Source organism: Taeniopygia guttata, chromosome 15, assembly GCF_048771995.1.
Source record: "Taeniopygia guttata chromosome 15, bTaeGut7.mat, whole genome shotgun sequence".
NCBI lineage: Eukaryota > Metazoa > Chordata > Aves > Passeriformes > Estrildidae > Taeniopygia > Taeniopygia guttata.
Window position 1 is genome coordinate 10,625,739 of NC_133040.1, and position 16,917 is coordinate 10,642,655.

The 16,917-nt window shown below is 44.3% G+C and overlaps 3 protein-coding genes across 11 annotated transcripts in view; 1 reads left to right on the plus strand and 2 right to left on the minus strand.

The window, feature by feature from the left end:
* Nucleotides 1-49: 49 nt before the first annotated feature.
* On the minus strand, nucleotides 50-7,275 carry RAD9B (RAD9 checkpoint clamp component B). 8 transcript variants are annotated; one of them, XM_072936104.1, is made up of 10 exons: nucleotides 7,195-7,275; nucleotides 6,375-6,445; nucleotides 5,394-5,543; nucleotides 5,044-5,158; nucleotides 4,564-4,663; nucleotides 4,352-4,458; nucleotides 2,546-2,652; nucleotides 2,060-2,124; nucleotides 1,459-1,581; nucleotides 50-1,164 (listed from the first exon to the last, which is right to left on the minus strand). In XM_072936104.1, exons 1-10 carry the CDS (start codon nucleotides 7,226-7,228, stop codon nucleotides 585-587), a joined length of 1,452 nt encoding a protein of 483 aa, XP_072792205.1. In that variant the 5' UTR covers nucleotides 7,229-7,275; the 3' UTR covers nucleotides 50-584. The 8 variants fall into 8 exon arrangements, 7 of the variants coding, with proteins under 7 accessions (XP_072792205.1, XP_072792209.1, XP_072792206.1 ...); XM_072936108.1 differs by having other exon boundaries at nucleotides 7,158-7,267; XM_072936110.1 differs by having other exon boundaries at nucleotides 1,016-1,164; nucleotides 2,541-2,652.
* Nucleotides 7,276-8,033: 758 nt separating this feature from the next.
* VPS29 (VPS29 retromer complex component) lies at nucleotides 8,034-12,201 on the plus strand. Its single transcript, NM_001245162.1, is given in 4 exon segments — nucleotides 8,034-8,082; nucleotides 10,251-10,442; nucleotides 10,597-10,832; nucleotides 11,146-12,201. Coding segments are annotated over 4 exon segments (549 nt in total). The 5' UTR covers nucleotides 8,034-8,079; the 3' UTR covers nucleotides 11,264-12,201.
* Nucleotides 12,202-12,292: 91 nt separating this feature from the next.
* KNTC1 (kinetochore associated 1) overlaps nucleotides 12,293-16,917 on the minus strand; it is a 31,096-nt gene continuing 26,471 nt past the window's right edge. Inside the window, exons 57-64 of one of the 2 annotated variants that reach the window (XM_072936083.1) lie at nucleotides 16,647-16,703; nucleotides 16,298-16,352; nucleotides 16,152-16,215; nucleotides 15,626-15,755; nucleotides 14,606-14,695; nucleotides 14,009-14,154; nucleotides 13,205-13,295; nucleotides 12,293-12,971 (exon numbers count right to left, since the gene is read on the minus strand). In XM_072936083.1, the coding sequence (XP_072792184.1) occupies nucleotides 12,924-12,971; nucleotides 13,205-13,295; nucleotides 14,009-14,154; nucleotides 14,606-14,695; nucleotides 15,626-15,755; nucleotides 16,152-16,215; nucleotides 16,298-16,352; nucleotides 16,647-16,703 (681 nt within the window). In that variant the 3' untranslated portion in view covers nucleotides 12,293-12,923. Of the gene's footprint in view, nucleotides 12,972-13,204; nucleotides 13,296-14,008; nucleotides 14,155-14,605; nucleotides 14,696-15,625; nucleotides 15,756-16,151; nucleotides 16,216-16,297; nucleotides 16,353-16,646; nucleotides 16,704-16,917 lie in introns of those variants that run through there. The other variant, XR_012058382.1, reaches the window with a different exon arrangement.

Below are 16,917 nucleotides of genomic sequence, written 5' to 3' on the forward strand. Positions count from 1 at the left end.
CTGTACTGCACCGGTGTTGTAGGAGAGACACAGGGAAGAAAAAGAATAATGCAAGTCTGAAACACAAACCTTTATTTTTTAAAATGCATTTATATGACAACTTTGGTTTTTCAGTTAAAGGCTGGTTCTAGAGAGTCTCTGTAAAAACCTGAATTCTCCTGCAGCTGGGCTGGGTTTGGCTGTGACAGCGGGCATGGCTGGGTTATTTTTCCAGCACCTTTAACCAGAACAGCGGCTTCATTTGCCTGATGTGGTAACAGAGTTTGAATTCAAACAGCCCCTCTCCTGTGAGAGTGTTCTGAGAGCAGAGCCCCCAGCAGTTCCTGCAGAACACACAAACCTCAACAGAGTTAATAGTGACCTAAATCTGTGCCATTCCAAGAGCCCTGACAGTTCCAGAACGTTCTGTGCCGCTGGGTTGCAGCACCAGTGACAAAGGCTGGGCCTGCCCTGCCCTGCCCTTCCCTCCTGAGCACTCCCCACTGGCTGTCCTTGGACCCCAAGCCCTGCACTACAGAACTGGGGAGCTCTGCAAGGCACCCAACTCCTCAGTGTCACTGGCTGTCGCCAAACTCTGGAAGGTGTCACCAATGGCCTCCTTCTCCTTGTAAGAGACGGCTCCAAAGAATAAGGAGTGGAACTGGAAAATGCAATATTTGTACAGGTAAGAAGCTGTGATACAGAATTTGGGCATTAATTATTTGTGAAGCTTTTACCACTTTACGATCTTTCTCAGCCAGCAGCATTTCCCAGTGAAACCCACCTGCCCCCAGGAGTGTTCCCAGCAGTGCTGGGGTTTTCCAGCTATGCTGGGACAGCTGATCCCACTGGAACCCCCAGAGCACGTGGGGGTGCTCAGCCAAACAGCAGCTGTGGGGTTCCACTGCTGGCACCACGGGGAGTTCCCTCACCTTGGCATAAGGAGCCTCTGTGGCCTCTCCTCCCACTGCCTCGGCCGTGGCTGCTCCTGCTCTGCCTGGCGCATCCCTCTCTGTGCCTCTGGGAATATTTTTTACCTCTTGTTTTGCCAAAGCACTCGGGGGTTTTGCAGGGTCCATGCTTGGAGTGTTTTTCTTCTGCTGTGGCTTTTTGGAAGTGGCTGTGGCTGCGTTGCTGGCTCCATCCATGGAGGCCTGGTCAGATTTATCTATGCCAGTCCTTGAGCTGGATTGGACAGAGTAGGGCAGGTTAGTAGCTGTCTCTGTATTTCATTGGAATATCCTTATTTTCTGTTTGTGAAAAGATTACAGCTTATGGGGAGACTCAGCATCTTCCCTCCTGCTGCACCCAGACCCTGAGAAGATGGGAAAGCAGCAGCTTGTACAGAACATTCTCTCTTGCACCCCCTTATTGCGGTTGTGCTGCTGAGATGTTCCTGAACCTCTGTAGTTCATTTTTCCTGTGAAAACCTGAGTTTTTCACTCTCCTAAGGCCACCTGCCCCCTCAGCCCCCATTACCTGTCCCAGGGCCGTGGGTGGCAGGCAGGCTCTGGGGAAGCTGCCTCCTTCTCAGCCTCACACAAGGTAGCCAGGATAAAGCTGGCCTCCAGCAGCAGGTCCTCAATGCTGAAAGCAATGGGTCTAAAACAAGTAATGAGACCAAACAGCACAGGGAATTACAGATACTGTGATTCCACCTATGGAATTAAAAAACACCCCCTCTGAAAAGCTGAGAGAGGGGCTCCTGTTACGGATCTCACTGCTCCAATCAGCAAATGCTGTGCAGTGTCAAGAGTCAAATGATAGCATTAAATATATAATTGTTAAAATTCTGTTTATTCAGAAAACATAATGGTTCTTTAAAGTGCTAAATAAATAAATCATTGCCTGCAGGGGACTGAGAGTCTCAGGTGTCCAGGTAATTTATACACCCAGAGCTCGTCAGTCAGCACAGCTGCCTTGGCAATGGCCACGCCTGGGTTCAGTGTTTATATGGAATTACAGACACAGGCTGCAGGTTAGAAAGGGCTTTGGGTTTGAAGTGAGAATCTGCCCTGATCTGCAGTTCAGTGTCCACTGGTGACTGCAGGGCCCCAGCCAGGGCAGGTCCCACACGTACTTCCCACATCTGTCGAAGTGGATGGACACAGGAACGCTCGTGGCTTCGGAAAACGCCAGCAGGCCCTGCAGAGAAGGGTGGGGGTGAAGTGCTTGTTAAACCCAAACACTGATAGTGGAATATAAGTTTATCCCAGCTGCTGTTTACTGGCAAAAAGAGGAGAAAAGTCTGCTGCTTCTAAGAATAATTTCTGTGCTTCCCTGCCAGAGCTTTGCCAGAGGAGGTTCTGCATGGAGAACTTCCCTGGTCACGATGCTTTCCCAGCACAGAAACCTCATCTCTGTTTCAGAAGTGTTTTGTTTGCCTTCCACAGGATCCTGGGGTTTAAAGCTAAACCTCAGCCAGGTGGTGAAACCCTGCTGCTGTCAGGAGGGCTGGTGGGGCACAGCCCAGGGCCATTCCACAGGGACCATCCTGTGTTGTCCTGGTCCAGTCAGGCAAATTAATGAGAAATGGGTTTTCCTCCCAGACAAATTCTTACTTTACCCTCAATTCTTTAAGGCAAAATGTCACTTCAGAATCCACTCCGACTTGAAAGTAGTCAAATTCCTCTGGGCTGAGCTGTATCTCAGTAAGCATTGTCCTTGAAAAGTCTGTTTGAGATAACAACAAAGTCAGGGACTCACAGCAGTGAAGTTTGAACTCAACAAAGCTGTGATTGTAACCCTGAGGTTTTTACACAAGCATTGTTTGAACAAATAGTTGTGGTTTTATAGCAGTCAAAAGTAATAAATATTTAGCTTATATGCATACTAGAAGTAAGTAAAATCCTCAATTTATTTGCAGTACCTTGTGTAGATTTGAATGGATTTCAACAGAACCTATTCCATGTTCTGCAGTGTAATCTAACCTAACACCTGCTGCTGTTCTTGCAGATCTGCTTCTTCCACAGGCATCCATCACAAATAATATTCCCAGCTGCATATTGTTGCGTGGATGGGAAGCCCAAAATGCAGCGTGACTTGAAGAGATTAATCAAAATTACCGCCAATCACCAGAGCACAATGGAGGTGGACAGAGGCTCTTTGTTTTAAATTACAATCTTTTCCTGACACAGGAAAGTGGCAACAGGAAATTGGCTGTTCAGTTTCAGGTATTCGGTTTTTTTGCTACCATGAGATTACTCCGTGGCTCTCAATGGGTGTGTGAAGAGAAAGTGAGAGGGCAATTTCCTGGCGTGTGACAGTCCCGGGGAGCTCAGAGAAATTCCACAGCAGCTTGAGCTGCTCCCCAGCCAGGCCAGGCTGCTGAGGAAGTGCTCCGGGCTATTCCCACTCTTCCCTTTCTCTGCTCTCTGCTTTATCTCCCAGAGTTCAAACAGGCTCTTGTAAGAAGCTCCCTGTGGCTGTGGCAGGGGAGGGGTTCAAAGCACACAGAGGTGCTGCAGGCAGGGAGATTCACCCAGCACAGCACCTCTCACTGCCCCCCTCCCTTCCCTCACTGGCCCTTGGTAGCTCTTTACAATTGTAGCTTTTTTCACTTTTTTTCTTACAATAGTCCTGGTAAGTGAATGTTTCTAAAGTCACCAAATGTGTCATTCAAAATGTAATCTCTTTTTTCTCAGGAATTTCTGCCCTGTTTCACTCCAGCCAGTTTCTGCCACTTGATCCTTCTCTTAAGCCTGTTCCCAGCCCAATTCCCAGCTCTGGGCTCTTCCCAGGTCATTCTCCTCAGCTTTGGTCACAACAAGTATGGAAAGCATCTCTTTATTATATGATACACAAGAACCTCTACTTCAAAACCACAATTACATCTTCAAAATTAGTTTGAGTCACACCCCAAGAATCTCCAGCTCATTTTCTACCTCCTGGAGATGTGACCATGGCATAACAGTGCAGGTCTTGCTGACACTCTGTGCTGTCCTCAGACTAAAATATACTCTCTAATGATATCAATTCTATAATTGTGGTGTTCAGATTTAAAGAGTTCTTTTTAAAACATAAAATTATCCCCTTTTTCCTGGCAGTTGCCAGGCTGCTGCTCTTGCAGCACGGTAATTACCTCTTTCAAAGCCTACAGCAAGTGGCATAATTTATTTCAATTGGCTGCTTAATCTGAGATCTGCCACTGACACCAGGAAGATGTTTCAATTTATTTAAATTTATTTAATTTATTAAAACCAGCGGGTGGCAGCATGACTTTAAATCTCTCTCTATAATGTTCTGTTAAAAATGTCATTCAGCCACAAAATTGATCCCACATTTATGTCGTGACAGTTATTATTCCTGGAGTTCACCTCAAAAACAGAAAGTTAGAAGCCCAAGTATTGGTTCACGTTTTGAATTTCCTTACCAGTGTCTTCCTCAGTATAACTCTTGAAACAAACTTTCATTGGAGTTATTGACAAGGTTATTTCTTCCTGACTGGTTGGGAAGTGGATCATCACATCAGCCAGCAGCCTATAAAATGTCATTCAACACAAAAATATTTCTATCTTTGACTATTTATCATTTGTTACATTAGAAAGTAAAACTCAAAAAAAAAAAAAATTCTGTGTTTGTTACCTGGAGTGGACTTTAAGAATGTTTGGACACATATGCTTTGCAAAAACAGCCTGCAAGGGATCACACTCCTGAAATGTCAGGTTATAGGTTTTGACAACACCTGAGTATGAAGGAAATGAATCAAAATCAGTTCTTGGCTGTAATTTTAGGGTTTTTTGGGTTTTTTTGAGGTTTTTTTTTTTTTTAACATTTATTGTTCAATAGAGGAAGTAACCAAGTGACTTAATCCAGATCTCTGCCCTTCTGTCTGCAGACCTAATTCAATGTATTATCCTAAATCAGTAACCCCAGCTGGATTATTGATAATGCAAACCACTGCCTGCAGCACAGCTCAGCTCTGTGGGGGGAGATGATGTTTATTCAGGAATTTTGCAAAGACTGATGCTGATGAACATTCCCAGTCCTGCTGGGCTGAGGATGACAGACCTGTGTTGACAATGACATTAATTGTTGTGGTTCTAAACTGCCCTGTGCCCTTACCGTGCCTGCAGAGCAGCTGAAAGGTGATGTGGTGCTCACTGGGGCTGGTGGAGATGCTGCATTTCTCTACATTCCTTTCCAGCACATTCACACATCTAAACACAGGGAGAACTGACTGAAAAAAAAATCAAAATCCAAAAAATCAGTGCAGAGGTTACTCCCTGAGCAGGTTTGCAATAAATACAATTTCCCTGGGTTTGTACCCTGGTTTATCTCAAGCTGCTGCTCTTAAGGCTTCCCCAAACTGCTCTGGGGACACTGGGAGAGCCCAGGCTGATCCTCACCCATGATAATTTCAGCTGGAAATTGGGTTAATTTGCTGCTGTGTGTAACAACTCGCTAAAATGTACCTTAATTATCAATTTACAGGGGAGGGATAACTGCTTCTCCTTCTGGCAGGACTGGGACACAGCTGTCCAGCAGTAATGCTGGAAAAACATGGATGAGAAGAACACGCATGCATATGCTGACCTCGAGGAATTCACTGATCTTAAGGCAAGCTGGAAATGGAATCACAGAGTCATTAGGGTTGGAAAAGACCTCCAACATCACTGAATCCAACCACTGAGGGAACAGAAGTAAAACAATTTATTTACTCAAAACTTGAACCTTTTAAAAAGAGCCTCCTGTGGGCTTCAGTGCCACCAGCAAACCTGGAAAGTTACATCTCAAAATGATTTAAAAAATTTAAATATACATTTTTATCTGATAGTATTTTTAAAAATAAAAATAATTGAGTTACCCAAACACCCAGAGCTCAGCTTGTGTTTGAGGCATTTGAGGGACAGATGAGCAAAAACACCACTCACACCCCAAAAATTCTCCAGGTATAAAACCAAGTATCTCCCCTTGTGATTTTCCATCCTCCCAGTGAGCCAAGGGGAGCTGATCACTTTTAACTAAGAAACCTCTGGAGAAAACACTAATTCTGCTGGAAATGGTGTTTGATTAATCAGAGGCATTAATGGATGTGTTCTTCCTGTTGAGTCACAACAGTACAAAACATGTTGTTTTTAGAGGCAGCTCCTGTGTGGTACAAAACTCAAACCTTGTGACCTGTGACAAAAGAACTGAACCTCGTGACATTAATCCAGATGTCCTGGACAATTAAAAAAATCAAAGGATCTCAGGGCAGAGTGGGAATGAAATCTTCCATGATGGAATCTGCATAATTAAAATCACAGAAAATATGGCATTTGTCCATATTGAAATAGAAGGAGCTGAGAATGTGATGGACTGAAAGGTACCTGTACAAAACCACAATATCCAAAGGTATAAATACTGAGCTTATAATAAAGATTCTTAAATTAGAATAGATAAACTTCACTTACACCTTTTTCTACGGGGTCAAACCAAAATTCATCACTAATCCGTGCTATGGCATGTATTGCTCTTCCAAACACTGCCAGGGAAAGAAAACACTGCAATATGCATTCCAAATTAAAATAAAAAGGTGGCACCGCACCTCCTCCAGAGTAATCCAAGAGGAAGCATTACAAATTTGTTATACATCTAAAAGAAAATGGATGGTGCAAACTGTTACTTTTTAATCAAAATTTTAATTATCCGAACCCTCAAAGTTTTGGAAAGCTGCCTCTGATGAGGCACCTCGGATGTCGCGCGTCCCTTTGCAGCACCTGGAGTTAACCACAAATTAAATCAATCGGACAAAACTCCACCACGGGGGCTAGAAATGACATTTAGCAGATGGAAAACCTGAGAAGCAAGGAGAGATGGAACCCTAAGAACCACAGCGAAGCCCAGCAGTGGGAGGAGAGGCCACAGAGGCTCCTCATGCCAAGGTGAGGGAACTCCCCACGGTGCCAGCAGTGGAACCCCACAGCTACTGTTTGGCTGAGCACCCCCACATGCTCTGGGGGTTCCAGTGGGATCAGCTGTCCCAGCATAGCTGAAAACCCCCAGCACTGTTGGGAACACTCCTGGGGGCAGGTGGGTTTCACTGGGAAATGCTGCTCGCCGGGACGAGGGAGAGGAGGATGCCCCGCTCCGCTCCCGGGGCTCGCGTTCCGCTCAGGGCCGTGCGGGGTGCCGTGTTCCCGGTGTCCCGCACCCATCCCGCCCGTGCCGGGTGCCGTGTTCCCGGTGTCCCGCACCGATCTCGCCCGTGCCGGGCTCCCCGGGGCCCGGTACCTCGGAGCTGCGCTCCCCCGATCACGCACTTCATGGCCGCCCCCCCTCTCCCCTCACGGCCGCGGAGGGCGGGAAACGTCCCGGGGCGGGGCGCGCGGAGCCCCGGATGAGGAGTTTCTGTGGGGTTACTGCGGAATTATGGAATTTCTGTGGAATTGTGGAATTGTGGAATTGGGGATTGTCCTGAGTTACCCGCAGGGATCTTCAACCCAACCCCCTGACCCTGCACAGACACCCCAACAATCCCAGGCTGTTCCTGAGAGCTTCATCCAAACACTCCTGGAGCTCTGGCAGCCTCAGGGCTGTGCCCATTCCCTGGGGAGCCTGGGCAGTGCCCAGAACCTTCCCTGAGCTCCAACCTAAACCCCCCTGACACAGCTCCAGCCATTCCCTGGGTCCTGTCCCTGTCCCACAGCAGAGATCGGAGCTGCCCTGGCAGCACCAGCTCAGGGACAGAGCCGGGAAACGCCCCTGACCCTAAAGAAGGGCCGAACATGGCACTAATTATTAGCACGGGAAGCGATAGAACCATTACCTATGGAATACTAATTAATAAGACAACTATGTAACTTATAGCCAATGAATAACAATTCTTTCGTTTCCTAAAATGCGTAAATAGTAAAAAGAATTGATAGTTGGGGTGCCTGGTTTGTGGGAGACCACGGAGCACCCAGGCTTGCTCAACTCTGAAATAAATAATCACACACTCTCTCTCTCTTTGTTGTCATTATCGCTCGTTTTGCGGACAACTCCCATTTCACGCTATAAAAACGCAGACAGAGGAACGCGGCACGGACGCGTTCGGAGCTGTGTTGTCCCTTCGCAGGCGCCGTAGCGGGGGCGGTGCCGGGCGGGTTCCGTGAGGGCCGGAGCGGAGCGGGCGCGATGGTGAGAGCGGGGCGACCCCGGGACCCCCGGGACCCCGGCACCCCGGGATCCCCGGCACCCCCGGCCACACCGGGACTCCCGGCACGGCCACGGCAGCCGGCCCCAGCCGGCCGGGCTGGGGGAGAGCGGGCGGGAGGGCGGTCCCCAGCTGAGGCGAGGCCCCCAGGGGGGTGAGGGCCGGGCCGTGACTGCAGGAGCTCCGTTTATAATTTGTATTAATTTTGTCGTAATCGCATTAATTTTTTAAAAAATGATTATTTAACGCTTCTTTCATAACATCGATAATTCATTAATTATTATTTGCCCGTTCATTTGGCTGTGTTTTCTCTTCTGTTGCTTCCTCTCGTTTAACATTGATCATGTTCCGCCCTGTTTCTCATCCCCTGCAATCAACTCCTTCATTCCAATCAGGCTGGGCACAGAGTAAGTCACTCCTTGGCTCTAACACCCGTGGTAAGGGCTCGTTCGTGTTCCTCCGTGTCACTGCCAGGTGGCTCAGATGACTTTAGGGGCTGCTGGCCGATCCCCGCCCCAGATCACCCCCAAAAATCCTGGTGTTTTATCATTTTTCGCCACTGCTTTAAGCTGTAGATGCCTGTGGTGGTTAAACCCTGCGGTGCTGCTCGTTGGGTTTGGTTACTGCAGCTTGCCCAGCTTCTCTGTAACGAATGGGAGCTGAAATGTGGATTTTGGGGAAGTGTGGGGTTGGCATTTTGTCAGCAGAGGGGATGTCTGTGCTGAGAGCACACACTGCTGCCTCGCTGGGCTGTGTGAGTGGCAGGATAATTTTATTAAACATCAAATACATCACTGGTACTGCACATTTAAGTCCCTTAGGGAGCAGTAAGACAATCTGTCTATTGACATTTATTAATCCAAATCACTGTTACACACTTGTTACTCTTCAAAGACCATCAAAAATGTCTTTTTTTTTTTCCCTCTCCTGGTTTCATTTTGTATTGGTCACTCATTGATTAAAAAGCTTTTTTATTGCATTACCAATACTTTTAACCATCTGTCTCCAGATGGGTTTGATGGTGGCACTGAGATGTCCTTAATCTAAAAAAAAAACCCTAAACCAATCAAAAATACTACCCAAGCTCCCTCTGCCTTCTTGAGGAGTGTTACCTGAAGGTAACTGCATGGCCTAAAAACCTGTGAGGAAAAAAAAATCTTTAAAAACACAATTTTCTAGCCTAGTTATATTTGTTCCTAGAAGTAAATCTCGGCTGTGTCCTTTACAAACACATTTGAGGGTGTCATTTTAGGAACTGCCTCACTCACATGAAGTGGAAGATAAAAATCTCTTTAATTTGGGGCCATTCTTTGAGTTGTTAGGGCTGAGTGTCTCCAGATCCAGGGTTTTCCCAGAGCAGTGCCATAACATTCCCTGCTTTATAAAGCTTCTCATGCCCTTTTTGCACAATTAATTTGCCCTGTGTTGCTTGCATTGTTGCTTTATTTGCAGATTTAAAGCCTGTGCTGTTAGGCCATGGCCTTGCATCATCTCAATCCTTAATTTTGTAGCCCCCCACTACATTTTTATTCCGGTATCTGAAACTATAAATGTACACAAGTGGTGACAGGAGACTGTGCAGTGACCTGGTTGGCTTCTTGTTTGTATTTTGTTATTATTTTTTTAGCCTTATTCAGTTTTTCAGTGGTTTCTACCATGAAAACTCTGAACACTCTTTGTCTTCTGGTCAGCTATTAACACATATTACAAATGTGCTGCTTTTTAAAAATATTTTGGTTTTTTTTTTTTTTAAGTAAGGGGAGAGAAGCTTGGATGAAGAATTTTTTTTTAAGAGGAGTGGCTGCAGTTTAGCCAGGTCTGTGTGTGAAATGTGTTAGAAAAAACAGTGGGGTGGTTTATGGTAGCTCCCAAATTCGTGTAAAATACATCAGGTGACACAACAGGAATGTGTCACCTCGCACTGCTGGCTTTCAGCATGAAACCACAAAGAATTTTACAGACCTGTGTTTGTACAGCCCCCTCTGCTCACAGCCTGGCAAAGCCCCGTGGGACAGAACCCCATCACCACTCCATCCTTGCTGCAGTTTGGGTGCCAGTGCCGAGCTGTGGCTCTGCAGGGGACACTGCAGGGGACACTGCAGGGCTGGCTGTCCCTAACCCGTCTGTCCCCTCTCTCCCTGCTGCCCTGAAGTTGGTGCTGGTGCTGGGCGACCTCCACATCCCCCATCGCTGCAACAGCCTCCCGGCCAAGTTCAAAAAGCTGCTGGTGCCTGGCAAGATCCAACACATCCTGTGCACAGGGAACCTCTGCACCAAGGACACCTATGACTACCTCAAGACCCTGGCTGGGGATGTCCATGTTGTCAGAGGGGACTTTGATGAGGTAGGGTCTGGTTTTTTTGGGGTATCTTTTACGTTTTTTACATTTGGAGTTCGTTCAAGTAAAAGTGGTGGAATGAGTTCCTGAGTTCTCCCCTTCTGGGTGTTGGGTTTAAATATAAATCTCTCTAATCTGGGTTTGTTTTCTTTATTTTTAGAACCTGAATTATCCTGAGCAGAAAGTTGTGACTGTTGGACAGTTCAAAATTGGGCTGATTCACGGCCATCAGGTGATCCCCTGGGGTGACATGGCCAGTCTGGCACTGCTCCAGAGGCAGTTTGATGTGGACATCCTCATTTCAGGACACACACACAAATTTGAGGCATTTGAACACGAAAATAAATTCTATATCAACCCAGGATCAGCTACAGGAGCCTACCATGCCTTAGAGAAGTAAGTGAATATTGGGGGGATTTTTTTGGTTTGTTGTTTTTGTTTTGTTTTTTTGTAACAAAACTGACTACAAACTCTTAAGAGTTAATATTTAAATATCAGGGAGAGGACCGTTAGAGATGTATAACTTACACAGCTGTACTTGCTCAATCTCCTGGAGTGAAACATGAAATGCTTACAGCCTCAGATCTCATGTGTTGTACTTATAGAATTAATTCCCATTTTTCTTGAAGTGATTTTCTGCTGAATAGGGGTAAAACACTAAGGGGGTTATAGACACACAATCACTATGAATTTTTTCCTCTCTTTCCAGCAACATCATTCCTTCATTTGTGCTGATGGACATCCAGGCTTCTACAGTAGTTACATATGTCTATCAACTAATTGGAGATGATGTGAAGGTAGAAAGAATCGAGTACAAGAAATCCTAAAAAATGTTTTTGCTTGTCTGGTATTTTTACCATCTCCTTCTGAACTGCAAGTTCCAAAACTTGATTGCTCGTTTACAGCCCTGCACTGTTGCTAACAGCTTAACAATGTAACTTCTTGTCATGAATTTAAACAACCTTGTGTTTGCTTTTCTCTGTATGATTTGTAAAATATTCCATTAAGATAACTGTCTAAGTACTGTTCCTTAATGTTGTAATAAACTCCACTTCATAGAAAACCTAAGCTTGGGGAGGTGTTGTTGGGGAAGAATGCAGCAGTTGTGGTGGTTTGGTGTTCCCTTCTAAGGGATGTTTGTAGAGGCCTTGAACAGAGATTGAGGGTTCTGGGACCAGGCTGATATTTAATTGTCTCAATTTAACATTCTCAGCTAAGTTCAAGGAGTAAAATGGCTTGACAGGCTCTGAAAGGATTACAATTACCTCGTAATTTCACTGTAGAAAGTTTGAGTCTTTCTCTGATCAAAGCAATTCCAGATCTCCATGTGCTTTCATGAATGATGATCTCATTAAATCTATAACCAGTGAGGAGAGGCTTTCCTTTATTTGTGGCTCACATCTGACACTCCATTTTTTGTGCTCTTTGCTCCATGCACAGAGGCTCTCAGTGATGTAATTCCAGGTGACTCCTAAAGCTGCTGAAGATAAATCTGGCTTGTTCAAGGCACAGCACCTTGTGGCTCCTCTGTTCCCACAGCTGCAGGGATCTGAATGTATTTAACAGCTCCCCTTTCTCACAACTGCTGTAACTTTCCAACAAAACAGATTTTTATCTTTTGTCTCCCACAACAGAATGTTTAGGATGGGGGCAGTTTCCTTGGCCTTTGGATTATGACTTTTCCATCAGCTGGAGCCCTTCTTTCTGTGTCATGAGCTGACTAAATTACTCATTTCTATTCAAAATAAACCTGCTTTGCCCTGGACAAAAAGACATTTCAGGCTGGTGTCTCAAGAACCTCTGGCTAATTGCACTTCATGCAGTCAGAGCAAAACTGAAAAGAAAACCTTGGCACGTGATATTCAGGGAATTCCATTGACTGGAACATCAATTTATTGACAAACTCATAATGAAGAGGTTTGTAGAATATTGTAAGGAGCCAAAATAGATGCAAATATGTTTATTTCTTTTTAATTTAGATTGTAAGGCCAAAATTGACACACAAGTTTATTTATTTTTACTGTAAGGCCAAAATTGATATGCAAGTTTGCGAAGTTACACTTAAAATTTGTCTACAAAGTATTTTACATGAACCCCAGACCTTGCAGTTTTATAAAAGTTTATCACAGTGATGACAATGGTTCTGTTGCTGTGGATGACATCTCAGAGTGGTCCTGACAGCAGGCCTGAACATGGGGAAATACAGAAGTAAAGGAAATAAACTTTACTCCTTCCCAAAGTTAAAGTGCTGAGTATGAACTGATGACTACAAACAGGAAATTCTGTGAGTCAGAACTGTTTTTGTGGGGGAGGAGAATGGAGCAGAAGCAGCCTAGAACAGCTGAAAAACGTGGAGAGGTTGTGGATGCTCTTGGAAAAAGCTTTGGGGTTTTAGTCTGATGTTCTGAGCAGTACAAGAGTTGTGAATGCACAGCCCCCCCTCCTGCCAGGAGAGGGAAGAGGAAAAAGAGGAAATCTCGAGCTAATTTATGGCACTTCCAGGACTCGGGACCCCTCTGATTCATTCAGGTACATCTGGAAGGTCAAAGAACAAGATTAGTAGGGCTTAGGAAAATGGGATGTGATCCAGGACACAGATCTGGTTCAGGTAAAATGTATTATTTGAATTAATTAAGGGATATTTTATTATATACAACACATGTTACAAAAGTGTATCAGCTAAAAAATATTTTTGCAGGAAGTTGGGTGAAAGCCTTCAGAGAAAAAGGAGAAAATACTGCCTGAGGTACAGAGATGGTTTGTTTTACCTGCAGAAGATGAGATGCTGGGACATCTGCCAGAGCAGGGTTTCCACATTTCTTTTGATACTCTTGAATCAGGGCTGTTGCATCATCAAGGCTATAAGAGGTAAAAGGTGATCAACCTTGTCAAATGAAGCTCTTTAAAAAGCCAGTAATTTAGACAACAGAAGTAGAAAACAAAGTATGATCCCATAGCTTTGAAGTCAGAGATGGCCTTGTAATTTCCCAGTAGAGAAAACAGGCTTGTTTTTTTCCTTGGGGCTGTTAATAACACCACTAAATACAGAATATAAATGTTTCTTGGTTCCTGCCCCAGTGTGAGTGTGGGATCAGTGGTAGCAGTGCCCTGCAATCCCCAGGGTTTGCACTCTGAGTGTGCCCAGGTGCTGTGAATCCCCAGGTGAGGGGCCCAACCCCCACCCCACTTTGTGATTTAAGTGGGGCACAAGAAGGGTTTTTTTTTTTTTTGTTTGCTGAAGCTGTGACTCTGTGATGCCCCTGAGCTGGATTCACCTAAAGGTAAGGTCCAGGTTTTGATTATTTCACTCTGGTTGCTTCTATTTTAACTCCATTTGATCTGCTGCTAGTCCAGGCTTAACAATCTCTTACTTGGTCATGAATGCCTGTAAAATTCTATCCTAGTGAGGTGAAATTTATTGCTTTATTAACTTAGCAATACCTAAAAATCTTCAGAGACTGAGTATTAGAAAACTTCCATAACTTCAAACAAGGGAAAATTAAATAAAGCTGAGATTTAATTCTTGCAATTGCTACCAGTTACACTTGTTTTTTTACCATTTATTAACTTACCAGTTGTTTTTGGCAAAATAATTCACCAGCTCTTTTATTCTGTGGGTGTTTATCAGGTGTTGCTTTAACAGTGGATAATATTTGGTTTTCCAGAACTGATCATAGAGCTTCTCATTGATGATACTGTCCAAAATCAAAGATCTGATCTGTAGATTTAAGTTTTAATAATGAAAAGTGTTAATATTTTAGACAAAAGAGATTTTACTTTTGAATGAAAAGAGCTCATAGTTTTCATATTGGGTTCTATAAAGAAAAGGGTTTTTTTTTACATTTTATTTAAGTGCTGTGAAATGGCAGATTTTATGAAAACTGATCCCAAATTCAGAGAGGGAAGTGACTTAAACTTGCCCATAGGGAGGCAGCTAAAGGCAAGGCAAAAGTGCAGTTTCCTAAACCCTTTGGCCTTTTAGCCTCAAATATTTATTTAGAAAAAACAAGGTGGTTCTGCATTTTAAAAATATTCTACATTTTTTCAGCATTCAAAGTTAAGTAAGGCTGGACAAGATCAGAGGGGAGAGAAAAGAAGGTCCTGTGAACACTTACCTATCAAAAAAGCTTCCAAGTCAAAGGGAAGGGAAGTAAATTTTATATATTTACCTGGGAAGCAAATGCTACCAGTTCTCCACTGTCTATGTGTTCATCCAATTGTTGCAGCACAGTTTCTTTCTTACAGGTTGATAACAAACCCTTGTGAAAATAAGTTACAAAACATTATTATTCAGTGATTGATTAAAGCAGGAACACTCCCTTCAGAACAAATACTTGATTTATTCAGAAATCTTTTGAAATTCTAGGTGCAAACACAGAATTATCAAACCAGGATCTGTGTGCTTGGACTGAAAGTGTTGCTTTTAACTCTCTCAAATGGTGTTTTGCTGTAGCTGTCAGAGGATTTTTTGACTCGCTGCCAGCAGGGTGAGTGTCTTACACTTAAGCTGTGATTTGGGGAAACCTTTCTGAGAGGAGCTTTAATGACTGGAAATCTAAGAATTTCAGGTGCCTTTACTGGTCCCAGTTTGCTGGTGGCAAATATGGGAACAGCCTCTAATGTTTCATCTGGGAGAACAATGCAGAACAGAAATTAATGGAAACAAATCAGAAGAGCAGGGAAAATGTCAAGGTTCCTGGCTGGTGAGGACATGGCTTTAAGGCAGGAGGTTTCTATCAGAACTGGTGCATATCAAACATCTTCCTTGGAAGTCAGGAGCTTACAACTCAACACCCTTCCAAAGTAGGATTCAGTACTTGTCTTACAATCTGCTCTGGCTTGGGTTTTACCGTTTCTGGTTGTTTTTTTGGTTTGTTTTTTTTTTTGTTTGTTTGTTTGTTTGTTTTTTCCCCATGTGCTTTATGGGTGGGATCTCATAAAACATCCTCAAGTTCTCTAAAGGCAATGTCAGATGACAAAGCTACTGGGGATGACTGAAGTTTTAAAAGAAAAAGGAGGAAGTGTTCACATGATCCCTTTAGAAGCCTTTGAGGGTGGCAGATGTTGAGCATTTATCAGCAGGGATGTGTTGAAGTTAACTGGAATTCACCTTTGACATGCTCTGGTGAGCAGCACACACTTTAAGGACATTTCCCCTGAAGAGACAGAACACAAAACTTCTGATTTACCTGTATTTGCTGCTCTCTCTTCTCAGAGTGAGGAATGACTAAGAGACACCCCAGGGCAAAAGCTGGGAGGTCCAGCTGGGTGTATTGTTTAGCAAGTCCAACAATATCCAGGTCAGCCAGGACAGGACACCTTCAGGAGATCAGGAGGGAAGTTATCAGCTGTGACTTGTTTAACTGGATGTCTCAGTGCTGTCAGCAAAACTGCCCTGAGATTTGGAAGTCAGGTAGGGCAACACATTTCTACCTCACATTAGTTCCAGAAATGGCCAAGCAAATTGAAATTTCACTGAATACAAACCCATGAGGATTTCTAAAACCCCAAATCACACCTCCAGTTTCTCTTTCTAAGCAGCCTATTTTGATGGCAATTGTTGGCCACCTGCCCAGAGCAGAGCTTTGGCAGATGTAGAATCTGAGCATTGTGGTGAGTGAAATAAGGAAACCATGTGCTTTTTGCACTGCAAAGGCAATGCAAGTGTGGTTCATACACAGGATGTTGAGGAGCAGGGCAGGGCTCTGAACTCACCTGAGCAGGAGCACAAAGCACTCCTGGCACTCCTGCAGCTGCCCAGGACTTGGTGGACATGAGGCTGAGAAAGAAAGGAAGAGAACAAGGTGTAGTAAATCTACAACCATGTTACTCCAGGAGCAGGACAGGGAGTACAGCCCTACCTGTGAGGAAGGGGGACAGGACCACGCTGCGCCAGGCTCGGCTGAAGCTGGGAATCTGGTGGCAACAAAGTTTATTTCAAGTTACAACCAAAAAACACCCACATCCCAACCCACTGCCCCGGAGGAAGCCTGTCAATATTCCTTTTTATTTATCCTAACATTGCTTTCCTTAGCTCAGAGTCCAAGATTAAGGAATATTTTGATTGATTTTGTCCAGTGTTCACTGATATATTGCACTGTCATAGAAATAATAGCCATTAAAAATAATATTTTCATGGCTGACACACAAACACTCCAAATTCCTGTTAAGTGGAGAGAAACATGAGGAGCCAGACAGTTATTTACTTACCTCCCATAATGAAGGAATCCCAGTAATTGCAACCAAAACTCTTCTTAGATACTGAATCTGGAAGAAAACAAAATTCAAGTCCTTTGGTGTTTCTGAATATTTGGCAATAATCTACAGAACTGCATTTAGCTTGGTTTGTTTGCAGGATGCAAACTTAGAATTTCTCAAGGTTCCTGTGTTCCTTTGACACCCATGGAAATTTGCTTTGTAGTTTAGTAAATTTAATTATCAATCACACTGTCAGGTACATGTTACTTCCTTAGGCTGCAAC

Coding starts and splice junctions, on each gene's coding strand:
- RAD9B (XM_072936104.1), bottom strand. CDS start 7,228: ATGAAGTGCGTGATCGGGGGAGCGCAGCTCCGAG. Junction 6,446..7,194: donor CGGGGGAGCGCAGCTCCGAG/GTACCGGGCCCC, acceptor TTTCCCTGGCAG/TGTTTGGAAGAGCAATACAT. Junction 1,165..1,458: donor CACCCACGGCCCTGGGACAG/GTAATGGGGGCT, acceptor TGTCCAATCCAG/CTCAAGGACTGGCATAGATA.